Source organism: Equus caballus, chromosome 23, assembly GCF_041296265.1.
Source record: "Equus caballus isolate H_3958 breed thoroughbred chromosome 23, TB-T2T, whole genome shotgun sequence".
NCBI classification, from domain to species: Eukaryota; Metazoa; Chordata; class Mammalia; order Perissodactyla; family Equidae; genus Equus; species Equus caballus.
In genome coordinates, this window is record NC_091706.1 from 41259271 (window position 1) to 41272424 (window position 13154).

Here is a 13154-nt window from a genome sequence, read left to right on the forward strand (position 1 = left end):
AAGAGGCCAAGGGAATCTTATAAAAGTCAAGAGCACCACTGTTACATGTAATGACATTGTGAGACAAACAGCCAGCAGTGCCTATTTGCTTTAATAAAAAAGAAGATTCTAAAATGAAATTTTTTGGGGTGCAACTCAATTTACAATATACAATACATTTTTGGAAAGCTTCTCTTGAATTCACATGGAACAGAGGAAACCAATTATAGATAATTCTTTGCAGATTCTTAGCTTTCGACTTAATTTTAAGAAGAAAATAAAGATTAAGGGTTTAAAAAAGAACAACAAAAATCATTCAGTCTTGTGAAATGGTTTGTAGAGTTCCCTGGCTGCTTCTCTGTACCAAAGCCATCATCTGTAAGTCTCAACTACTTTGCGTTTTTGCTCTTTTATAGTGTATTTCTCTGAAACTGCTTTAAAGCTTTGCCTCTTTAATATTTATCGGAGTGTTTGTCCTTTTACTGTAATTCCTATCTTCATTTTATACCCCTCATCCGATCTGTCCTTCAGATGTGGGACTCTCCCCAATCTGGCCACCCCCTACTTCCTCTTCGTTCAAGGCACCATTGTCTCTTGCCTGGACTATTGCAGAAACTGCTTCCCTCCTGTTTTGCCAGTGTCCACTCTAGTCACCTCCGGGGTCAGTTCTCCATATGGCAATCATAGGGAGTCTTTAAAGCGACGTAGCTTACGTCTTGTCCTTACCTTCTTCTTATGCTTATTCCATTTAGAGTAAGGGAAAAAGTCCTTATCGCAGTCCTAATTAATCTGATGCACAGCTGCTTCTTCATCCTCGTTACCTTTTGCTCTTGAAATATTTGTGCTAATAGAGTTTAAATCATAGACTTTTTTCCCAGTGAGTTTATACTTTAATGGAGAGCTAGACAAATAAACATATGATTACAATCCAGTGTGGTAAGTACCATGATAGAGATGGCATAGGATGTTGCTGGTATACCAAGGAAAGACCAAAACAGACAGGAGGCTGGCCTCGCAACGTTTCTTGGAGTAGGTGATATCTGAATTGACTTGTGATAAATAGATAGAAGATAGCAAAGTGGAGAAGGTAGAGAATGGAATAGCAGCAAGCAGTGCATAGAAGGCAGTTGTACAATACGTGTGGGTATTTCTTTATAATCCCTCAGCATAGTTTTTATCACACTGGGTTTAATTAGCCACTTTATGAATTACTGGGTGATTTAGGCCAAGGGCACCCAATTTTCTTAGCGCTGTCGCTGCATGGTTCCTTACATTTTCACCTCCAGGTTTTGAGACCTGGCAGAACACTTGAGTAGAAGATGTGGCTAGGTTCAACATGAGTGCTAGTATGTGATAGGTGAAATGATGCTTCTGTGTGTGTGTGTGTTTGTGTGTAAGGGAGGGAGAAGAGAGACTAGTGATGGCAGTAGAAGAGAAGTACTGGTGATATTCTCCTTTTATGTGCCGTCAGTGTATGATACAGGATTAGTGTAATAACAAGGAAATAATTTTTATTGGATCCTCACAGTTTTACATGTGTTCTTTACGTACATCCTCTGAGTTGGAATGTTTCATCAGCAGCAGCTCTTGGCATCAAATATTGGAATATAATTCTTTTTTTTTTAAAGATTGGTACCTGAGCTAACAACCGTTGCCAATCTCTCTTTTTTTTTTCTTTTTTCTGCTTTATCTCCCCAAATCCCACCGGTACATAGTTGTATATCTTAGTTGCAGGTCCTTCTAGTTGTGGCATGTGGGATGCCGCCTCAGTGTGGCCTGATGAGCCATGCCATGTCCACGCCCAGGATCCAAACCAGCGAAACCCTGGGCTGCTGCAGCAGAGTGCGTGATTTTAACCACTCGGCCACGGGCCGGCCCCTGGAATATAATTCTTATTTATTTATTTTTTTTTTAAGATTTTATTTTTTCCTTTTCCTCCCCAAAGCCCCCCAGTACATAGTTGTGTATTCTTCGTTGTGGGTTCTTCTAGTTGTGGCATGTGGGACGCTGCCTCAGCGTGGTCTGATGAGCAGTGCCATTTCCGCGCCCAGGATTCGAACTAACGAAACACTGGGCCGCCTGCAGCGGAGCGCGCGAACTTAACCACTCGGCCACGGGGCCAGCCCCTATAATTCTTATTTTTAGGAAGATTTAAAATTGCTGTTGCTTTCGATAATTATTGTTATTGCCCTGGCTTTGACATTGGTCTTACAGTGGAACCATTTTTAAACCCTTTTTTTTGGTCAGTAAGTATATTCTCTTGCCAGACTTCAGCATCTCACTTTAACAACTAATAAGGCTGCATGGTGCTTCGGTGACCTTGCCCACCCATGTCTGGGGAAGTTGGAAGATAGGAATTTAGTTGCGAATAGTTTAACAGTTCTACTCAGCAATAATACAATGCAAAATTTGTTAATAGCCTTTTGTTTTACTCCTCAGGAAACAGCTGCTCAAGCACATCTATAATGGAGGAAACAAAAACTGAGAATGACCAAGCCTGTGTCACAATTCCACCTTCGAATCCCAGTGAGGCTGATAATTCTGCATCTAGTGGCCATGTGACATCTGAGGAGTTAGACCCACCGAAGCTTCCATGGCCAAAGTCACCTGAGTCCTGCTCCTCAATGGCAGAGAGTAACAGCGTGTTGACAGAGGGAGAAGAGAGTGATGTGGAGAGCCGTGGGAGTGGCCTTGAACCTGGGGAAGTCCCAGCTGTCCCCAGTGGAGAGAGAAATGGCTTCAAAGTCCCCACTGTATGTGGCAATGTCCGTTTTTACTGTATTTATTGTGTGGTGAGAGGACTTTTTGAAAATAGCATTCAGTGCATAGAAATCTTGCTTTAGGGCAGAAATAACATTCCACATTTATGAGTCTTAATCATATTTCCTTCGATGACTGGAAGGTAAGCCTTCCGCGAGCTCTGGCTCATGTGGTGACAATTCGGAGAGCATGGAACTTTCCGTCACATGTTGGAGCTTAATTTTCTTTCTTTTTAAATTTGTTTAAAATTAAACTCTTTATTTTGAGACAATTATAGATTCATATGCAGTTGTAGGAAATAGTACAGAGAGTTCCTGTGTACCCAGTTTCCCCCAGTAGTAACTTCTTGGAAAACTATAGTAGGATATCACAATGATATTGACGTTCATACAGTCAAGATACAGAATGGTTCTATTACTTGCAATATTAACCAGACTAGAAATGATTCATCTACAGGGCTTTGACCTCCTCCTGCCAACACTTAATACTCTGGGTCCCAGGCTTCCCATAGCCTGTGTTTTATCATTAGGGCTCACCTGGTCACACTTTCCCCTGACTCTGATTCTAGGACCAGGCTGACCTTTCTGGTCCTGCACACTGCCAGAAGCAGGCCTTTTGCTTCTCAGAAAACTCAAGACCTCTCTTGATTAGTAAGCTCCTGACTCTTTCTATACAGTCTCCTTGTTTCTCATATGTTCTTGTATGATGTTAATATCGTATGCTTTCAGCATAAGCTGTCGCTGTAACCGTAAGATTGTGAGTGGGGCAGGCAGGCTCCGATTGTGTGTAGTGAGTGTCAGAATTCAGCCAGCCTCTTTTGACCTATACAGCTTAATGAGGGAATTCAAGTGGATGAGTGAAGAGAGCCTCAATTGTTTGAGCTGATAAATTGAGCTGGCCGCTGAACAGACCCACTTCTTGATTGCTCCTGCTCACTTCCACTCACCACACGCCTTTTTGCATCTTTGAATAGCAAGGGGGATTAGGTAAGGAATCTACCTGGAATACTCTGTGTATCAGTAGTTTTAAAATGTCAAATAAAATATAGATAATTTCCCAATTTGACCCAACAACATTTATCATTTTATGCATGATTGTATATCGTACTGGACTATAAAGTATTTATCAAAAATGTATGGGAAATAGAAAAATATGGTCTAATTTGTTTGAAAAGATGGCTAAGGGAAATGTGAAAATAGCATTCACATACTAGTAAACAAAATTTACATCTTAATTTCATGTAGGGATTAAATGTAACTGAGCAGATATTGAGATTCTTTGTGGAATGGTGAATGCGTCAAATGCTTGTTTAAATTATCGTTAGTCACATTCTTTGAACTAGAATGGAACTGGAAGTGACTCCCATTTTCTTGCTTTCGATGGAGGCGAGTCTACCCTCAGTGCCTTGACCTTCATCTTTCTCATTTCACTGGGCAAAGACTGACGTTGAGGGCTAAGTGACGTGGTTTGCCCCTTCTCAGAAACACCTGTGTGGTATTTTTTTCTTACACCGTGGTGTCAGACAATCTTTCTAGGTAATGCAGACTCATTTCATTTTTGTGTAGTTTGGCCAGTGTTTCTTAGTATTAAGTGTAATGCTATGTGTATGCTGGTAGCAGTCAGCTTTAGTCAATTTTCTCAAGAAATATGAAGTTATTTGTTGAACAGTGGCTGTCTGCCTGTCTCTCTGTCTGTCTCTACAGGGCTTCATGCTCTCCCTGGAATACACCAAATATGTTCACATTTTGCATGCTATTCCCACCCCCCAAAATACTCCCTCCCCAGAGAGCTAAATATAAATGCTCCCACCTTGCACTCAAGATTCCACTCAGACGTCTCCTTGTCAGAAAGGCCTTCTCTGACGACCCTGTGTAAAATAGCCCCGCCTCCCCATCTCTTTCCATTTGTTTGTCCTGCTGTATTTTTTCTTTATTGCGTATTTGCTTATTGGTACCTGATAAATATTTACTTTTTACTTGTTTGTTGTCTGTGCCCTTCCCCTCTATTATGCACATTCCTCGAAAGCAGGGACCTGGTGTAATTTTTCCTGCTGTAGCTCAGCTTTTAGAACAGTGTGGCACATAGGAAGGGCTTAATAAATAGTTGCTGTTGACTAAGTTATAATTTCCCACATTGACTTTTAGCTATTATAAACCACAGATAAATCTCACCCTGTGTTACTCTGTCATTTTCGCCCACTCCCAGCTTTCATTAGAATGCTCTCATAGGCTTTCTCATAATCCTGTTTTGGTGTCAGACGCCAGCATGGTTTCTCTCCTTCTGGCTTCTGCTTCTTCAGCTTACAGGGAATTTCTGAGACTCCTTTCTTTCCTAATCAACTGTTGATGCAAACCCACTAATGCAAACTTTCTCTCTGGAACCCCCCCCCCCCACCCCCGCTTTGGGATTGCATGGACAAGAAAGCTTGTAAGTAGGGTCTATCTGGGAGATGTCAGGGTGCACATGACTTTTTCCTCTAACTTTGAAAGGAAACTATAGTTTGGAGAGCCCAGGACAAAAGCTTTTGTATAAAATTTAAGTGGTTTCAAGATGGCAGTAATGTGCCGTATTAAAAAAGAAAACAAAATTTTTGATTCTTCTTTGGTCTTCAGAGAAGTGGTGATTTATTGCTGAATGGAAGAAGTGTTCAGCCTCAAATTGGCATTATTGCTTTCTTTGTGAGGACAGAGAGCAGGAGAACCTGCCAGGTATTCACATGTGACCAGCATAGAGGGGACCAACTGCCATGGTCCTACGTTGTTATGAATATATAATCCTAAATTTAGATTAGTTTTGAAGAACTTTTGGAAACTTGCTAACTGCTGAGTGTATTGCAACTTGATAAGCCTTCCCTGTACCACACAGATAGTGTTTTAATAGGGAGTGGAAGGATAGTTAATTGATCTCTTGGTAAAATAACTAACAGAATGGATTCCTATTTCTTTTTGCGGTTTAAATTTCTTTAACGAAGGGCTAATTCCCCAGGAGGTAAATAAGCACAAGACTTCTTCATAATCAAATTGTCATAAATTGTTGTGAACCATAGTTTTTTGTTTAAAACGAGTCTTTAACTGTGAGTGTTTTCCCACCATTTTTGTTACTATGACCAGAGAATAGAGGGAGAAACCAAAACTGCTAAAAGTTGGCGCCATCCACTCAGTAAACCTCCAGCAAGATCCCCAATGACTCTGGTGAAGCAGCAGGCAACCAGTGATGAAGGTGAGCTTGTGACTTTTTAAATATTTATTCTGTATATACTGTGGAGTGTTCTGTATTTATTCTGTCAGTTTGTTGTAGCACACTTTTCTAAAACATTGCTTGGTAGGAAATTTGACCAAGTTGCAAATATATACCATAAGGAGATAATAAGTAATAAGCAATTTACAGGGAAAAGGAATTTGGATTTTATGGATAAAACTTGCTTCACATAATATAAAATTGGTCATTTCTGACATTAGCCTTAAGATACTTTAGAAGTTGAGAATCACTTCTCTAGAGGTGTCAAATCATGGAATTACCTGCTATAGGTTTCTTTGCATTGTCTTTAATTTTAATTTGAATCCTTTAAATTTATTAACACCATATTGAGTAAGAAATTACATGCAGTCCTTCCACGTCCTGTTTATACCTGGTGTGTTGGCAAAACATCCTTTCTCCTTAACTAGATTTTACTGATGTGGTTTGACGTGAAGTAGTTCCATTTACAACCAGTTACTATTCCTGGATGTCATATTTATCTGTTTGTTTTACCTGGTTGCCCTTTTTATTTTTCTTTCTCTCTTTTTCTAAAAATGTCTTTTTGTTGCCTTCAGTTAAAAATCAGACCACTGACCAGCTATTTCTTCTTTGAAAGTGTCTCATAAAGTCATGAGGGCCTTCTTTTTTCCATCTCAAAGTCGATTCAAGCAGGTTTTCTGTAAAGAGCCCTTCTTTAAGATAGTCTCCTTTACTGGTAGAAATTGTTAATTAAGCTCATGTGTCTGTGAGGATGGTCTCAGGAGTAACATGAATCTTGGGTTCAAGCTTCTCGTTTAGTTTAAATACATTTGTCAGAGTAGACATGTGTAGCAGATTTTTTCCTTTTATTCACTGTCTTCTTTTATACCCCATATTTAGTTAGGAAGAAAGATCATCAGTGTAGGGATCATGATAATGGTAGGAGTTTCTGTCACACCAGTCCGAGGTGGAATTCTGCCTCTACTAATAGAAATAAGGAAACGTATTTGTGTTTATTTCCATGTATCATCATGTTCAGTTCTTCTTTCTCCTGCTTTATCATACCCAGGACAAACCATTTTCCCCTTAGTGTCAAGATAAAGGACAGTTCTATATAAAGTAATTAATACTTAATGTACATTACTTTTGAATTTTAATTACCTTTCCCCATCACAGCCTCTGTTCAACATAGCTTCTTGCAAGGGAATGGGCTATATGACACATAAGGAAAACTGCCTTCTCTTGTGTCCTTGGTTTCCCAGGTAGTTTATTTTGATGTGGGCCAGTGCAAAATGGCCCAGAGTTTCTCCATGGAGAGCAGTTCTGATTTCATTCAGTGTAGATTGCAAAACTTAAAAATGGATTGGTTTAACCAAGTCATCTCAAGGGTTTGAGGTTAAATATCTTGCTGATACATTGGTGATTGTAGCTTTTGCCACAGTCTCATTCTCTATTTTAATGTGTTAAGGACTCCTGGGGTCCTCTGGGGATTTTTGAGAATTGAAAAGAAAAATTAGAGAATTTTAGTGATGGCTAAAGATTTTTACAAGTTTCTAAACTGATAATGGAGAATATTCTGTGTCCTGGAGTAAATTATTTATCTCATTGGGCACTTGAATGTGAACTCAGCCTTTTGGCCCTGTGTCTTTTGCAGTTGGAAGTGAATGAACGTCATCATTATTAGAAAGTGATGAACAGTGGGATTAGTGCTCATTGGGATCGTACAACTCCAAATCTAGCTTCCTTGGGGGAGTTTTCTACCCTAACTACTGGGCTCCTTTTGCACTCCTCATATAGAGGTAGGTGTGTATGCCAGACACGAGCATAACTGGCTTAGAGCATCTGAGAAATTATGTCTCTAAACAACAGTGTCCTCTATTGGTGAAGGAGCATTTCTCTTTTGAAGCTGGAGTTTGACTCCCAGCAGAAGAGCAGCAAAGGGGAAATTGATCCAGAACCTCTGGGAGCTCACATGCAGCGAGGAGATGAGTCACCTCTAAGCCACTCTTCTCAAAGGACAGTGCACTGGCTCTTTGATACTCAAATAGCCTGAACTGTAGAGATCGTTCTGCTTGGTGGCAGATCCAGTAATTACAGGAGCAGTGAGGATTTCCTGACTCTCAGCCTGTTCTTTCCTGAAAGAAAATTTCCATGCTTAGCCACAAAACACAGGTCTATGGTGGTGGAGCAGCAGGGGTTACATAAGAAAAGAATGATGTGGGGCCGTCCCATGGCCGAGTGGTTAAGTTTGCACCTCCGATTCGACAGCCCGGGGTTTCACCAGTTCAGATGCTGGGTGTGGACCTGGCACTGTTCGTCAAGCCATGCTGAGGCGGCATCCCACACAGCAGAACTAGAAGCACCTACAACTGGGATATACAACTGTGTACTGGGGGGCTTTGGGGAGAAGAAAAAGAAAAAGGAAGATTGGCAACAGATGTTAGCTCAGGGCCAATCTTTAAAAAAACAAAGAAAAGGATGATGTTTAGAATATAGCATCTATACATAAAAACTAGTATCTAATTCTTTCTTTGGTGAAAAAAATCTTAAATGTATACTACATATTTCTTATTTATAATTTAGAAGAAATTACTAACCTGCCTCTGGTTTTCTTTTAACTGGAATATTTTTCAGTTGCACTTTTCCTTGAGTTAGGCAGCTACACTAGGTGATAAACATGGATTAATAGTCTATATATTTTCCTGTTTATTAAACTAATTATACAGATGTTGAATTGAAACAGACTTGAAAGAGAAGTGCTTTCATTTTATTTTGCTTTTGAAGCGTTCCTTCTGTGTACCCATTCTCCTCCTGTGATGTGTCGCTGTAGTGGCATGCTCCTGTTGTCCCGTTTCAGAGCTTTAGGGTTGAGTGGCCATAGGGAAGGAGGGTGTGTGCAGCGTGGGGAACAAGACAGCTCTGAGAACAGCATTCTTGCCTGCGTCGGAAGGCACAGGGAGCGAGGGGATGAACCCACTGAGGGCGGCAAGCTCAGAAATCCACCGCAGCACTTCTTTTTCTTTGGGTGGTAAAGATGCCTCCGCAAAGGTTCTCACACGTTTCCCTTAAGACTCCAGCTTTGATACGGGTAAGTGACTTTGAGGCCGTCAGGATCCAGTACCAGCTTCTCTCTGCAGCTTCATGTCCCTCAACTATCCTCCATGAATCCTCCTGTCCATCCATTCAGACCAGCTTTCTTTTTCTTCTGGATGTAGTCTGCTGCTTTTATTTCCATGCACTTCCCTGAACTGTTGCTTTACCTCTGAGACCCTCTCCTTCTTGGAACTGTTCTCTACTCACCACCTAGTCCTCCTTCCCTACCTCTCCTGTCCTGTTACATCTCTGCTTACTTAGCTCTAGCATATCACTTGTCACCTTACTGTTTATGTGTCTGTCTCCCCACTCTCACTCCTTTTCTCCTGCTTCCCCCTCCCCCTCCAGGGTCAATCACTGTGGCTTAAATCACCTGTGGATCCAAAAGCAGGAAAGCCCTGGTGATCAGTCGAAATCAGCTTTTAAAAGAGATAGTTAAGGGGCTGGCCTGGTGGTGTAGTGATTAAGTTCACAAGCTCCGCTTTGGCAGCCTGGGGTTTGTTGGTTCAGATCCTGGGCACGGACCTATGCACCACTTATCAAGCCATGCTGTGGCGGGTGTCCCACATATAAAATAGAGGAAGATGGGCACGGATGTTAGCTCAGGGCCAATCTTCCTCGGCAAAAAGAGGAGGATTGGTGGCAGATGTTAGCTCAGGGCTAATCTTCCTCAAACAAAAAAAAAAAGATAGTTAAATATCTTAATATAATGTGTGCTGTCGTGTTAAAAGGAAAATGTAAATCCTTGTCTAGGAAATATTCTCCATAGGCAAATGGGTATAGAAAAACATGCTGTTTTAATTAGCTGGAGAAATATATATAATATGTCAGCCAACTTGGTTGTGGATTCTATGTTGGAATCTTGTTTACCAGTGTGACAAATCCTAGGACCCATTCAACGTTAAAATGAAGCTGACACGGTACAGACGTGGCCAACGCTTTGGAGACCTGAGGGCTCCCAGAGTAATGGTATCCTGCTGGGATAGTTGCTTAGCCAGCATGTCAGTATGTGTCTATATGTGTGAGTGTGTATACATGTATGTGTTTGCTGCCTTTTTTCCCAGTTTGATGTCATTCAGATTCAAAAGTTTTTTAACTCATCATGCTTCTTCTGACTGGAGTTTTCCTCAGCAGCACTTTAATTGTGCTCACACAACCCCAGAACTTCTCGCTACACTGACACCTGTATTCTGGACATGCATTTTATCAACCCCCTGCCTTAGCCTTCATGGTTCATTGTTTGTTCTTTGAAGCTCTCATTCTGCATACATGCATGCATTTGTTTCCCAACATTTATTTTTGAAAGTTTTGCTATATTTGTTCCCAGTATAAATTTTCCAGCTTTACCTGCTATTGACTTTCAAGATGCTCACTGCTTTTGTACTTAGTGTGCACCTATCACCCTTGATGAAGTGATAAGGTCAAGGTTACTTCTAAGGCAACTCTAAACTGAGCTCTGCAGACACACAGGAGACCTCATGGACATGGTGGTGGCTGACACACTGGTCCTCTACTCAGCATCCCCACCGCTTGAGAGTGGTGAGTGGAGTTGACATACTAATATTGTCAGTGGAGTTTTGCTGGACACTTTGAAAGTTAAGTTGAAACTTTATAAGATAATAAACAAGATTGTTATCAGGTGATTTGAATTTTCTTTTGTATGCTGGTAATTTTTCAAACTTTCTATAATAAACACGTTTCTTTTATATTTGAACAACAAAGTATTTTAAAGAGGCATGGAGTATCAGTGTGATGGAGTACATTAGCAGATAATCCTCCAGTTACAAAAGAACCGGAAATAGTTGATAAAATAAAACAGTTGGCCATTATACATGCATGGAGAGGTGAGATCACATAAAGGTCATGCTTCTCCATGTCTCCAGTCGTAGTCAGCTGACTCCAGGACTCTATGAGCTGCAGGACCCTCCAGGCGTCGGTGCCTGTGTTTACAGAGCAGGGCTTGTGGCAGCATCTGCCCCATGGAGTTTTCTTCAGGGTTAGAAGTCTCTGTGTAAAGCACTCAGAGCAGTGTTTGACACGTAATGAATGTTTGTTGTTGTTGTTGATATGTTGATATGATCATGAGGACCAGGAGGAGGGTGAATGCTGAGCTCTCAAGAAATGAGGGAAACCCAGAAGTGATTCCGAGAGAAATGACATCCAGATCGGTAGGGGAGAGCTAAGGCTCTGGCAGTTGGCGGGAAAAGTACTGGGACTGGAGTGGAGGCTGGGAGATCAGCACTAAGACCTGAGAGGATCCCTCAGGCATACGCTGCTGGACTCTCAAAAGCCTACACTCTTAGTATAGGGTGTATTAGGGAAAAACAGAAAACCTAAACTGACCATAGGCATGAGGAGAGGACAAGAGGGCTTGCCACCTGGGTCTGGGCTTGTGGAGGCGTGAGGGTGATAGGATAAGAAGAGAAAGTAACCCTAACAATTGTTCAACACAGGACTGCCATCAAATGTATCCCTCTTATTCCAAGTCAGAAATTTAGAGTAAAAGTGCGTCCAGACTGTTAATGCCTCCAGGGCGTCTTGCAGAAGCAATTGCAGAGTCTTCTGAACCCATTCTCACAAGCAGTCTGGTTGACTAATGGACAGTAAACTCTGACTGGGGCCCTGGCTTCGTCTCTTGTAAGTTTTTTGACTTTGGGCAAGTCTTCTCTCTGACCTCAGTTTTCTCCTATGTAAAATGTGAGGATTGGTCGTGACTGATCAGGGTTCCTAATCTACAGGTTCGTGAATGGATTGTTGGCATTTCAGATGCCCTGAAATAACAAGTGGTGATACATTGAGCTCATCGCCATTGGGCCAAATTTGTATTTGTAACTCTCCAACTATAATGTTATGATTTCTGGAATAATTGTACAGAAAGATTGAGACCCAGATACCCATCTGTACCATGTTTACCCAAGTGCAGAAGTGACCCCACCTACAAGTTTGAAAATTGACGAGATTCAGATTAAAGTTCTGGTTATGGCTCTAATTTTCTCTGATCTGAACCGCCTGGATAACTCTTTATAAATCAGCAAGTGCAGTACTGTAATGAGCTGTTAAGCATCTCTTTGAAATTAAAGACAGCTTAGACCCTGATCCCTGTCTCTGTAATGTCTGCATGCCTTGAGGGTTAGATTAGGAGTGTATTACAGGCAATGTTACAGCAATTTATTTCTTGGACCGTCTGTCTATATTAATATTATAATTCATTTAGTAATGGATTAAATATTTAAATATAGAGATGGAAGAGATGGAAATTGTTGCTTTAGAGATTGTTCTTGGTGTTTGACCATTATTTCACCCATTTAACCTAGGTTTTCAGTTATTTTGAAAAATAAAGTATATACGTTTAAGCACAGTTAGGTAAGGAGAATCCCAGGAACTCAAGTCTGACAAAGTTTGATTACTTTCCCAAATGGTTTTCTCTGTTTCACACTCCTCTTATAATGTGCTCATGTTTATAATGCAGTTGAATTCTAAACAAGTCCTAAGCATATTTTCCCAAAACTAGGACTACCCACTCATTTAGCTTTTTTGGAGATTTTTTCTTCTGGAATTGCCTGTTATTTCCTGTGGTATTTTATGAAATTTACTCTGTTGTCATTCAGTCATGCTAAGTACTACTAGTGCGCAAGTTGACTTTTGGGCACTTTGCAGTTGTTCCTCAAACTAAAGGACATTATTTAGAATTGGCTGTTTACTTTACCTTTGGTAGATAGATGTTTTTGGGAGGAATTATGCCCTCCTGCTCCTGGCATGCTGTAACTCCCTCCTCTCTAAGAGGATTGGTAAAGATTCGCCAGTTTTCATTTCATTTCTTTTATTTCAGGGATTGATTAAGTGGGTATATTGACCAAATATAACAATTATGTCTTTTATTGATTTAGATTTTACAAATGTTAAGTATTAAATAAAAATTTCATTTTAAATATTGAAAACACCCATTTATTTGTTTTGCCAGATGGTAATGGGCACATGACACTCTGTATGGTGGCAACATGAGACCCGCCTTCTAGTCTCTCCTTGACTGTTAATGGCGGTGTGGCCTTAGAGAACTAAGTCGTGTAATCTCTAAGGCTCATCGTATGTTTACTTATCTGTGTGAT

General features: G+C 40.8%; 1 protein-coding gene across 4 annotated transcripts in view; it reads left to right on the forward strand.

Annotated features, from left to right (window-relative positions):
- Positions 1-13154, forward strand: part of KDM4C (lysine demethylase 4C) — a 390883-nt gene that overhangs the window by 231937 nt on the left and 145792 nt on the right. For all 4 annotated transcript variants that reach the window (XM_005605001.4, XM_070248477.1, XM_070248476.1 and 1 more), the window contains 2 exons: positions 2419-2732; positions 5850-5958. In XM_005605001.4, coding sequence (XP_005605058.2) covers positions 2419-2732; positions 5850-5958 — 423 coding nt within the window. The remainder of the gene's footprint in view (positions 1-2418; positions 2733-5849; positions 5959-13154) is intronic.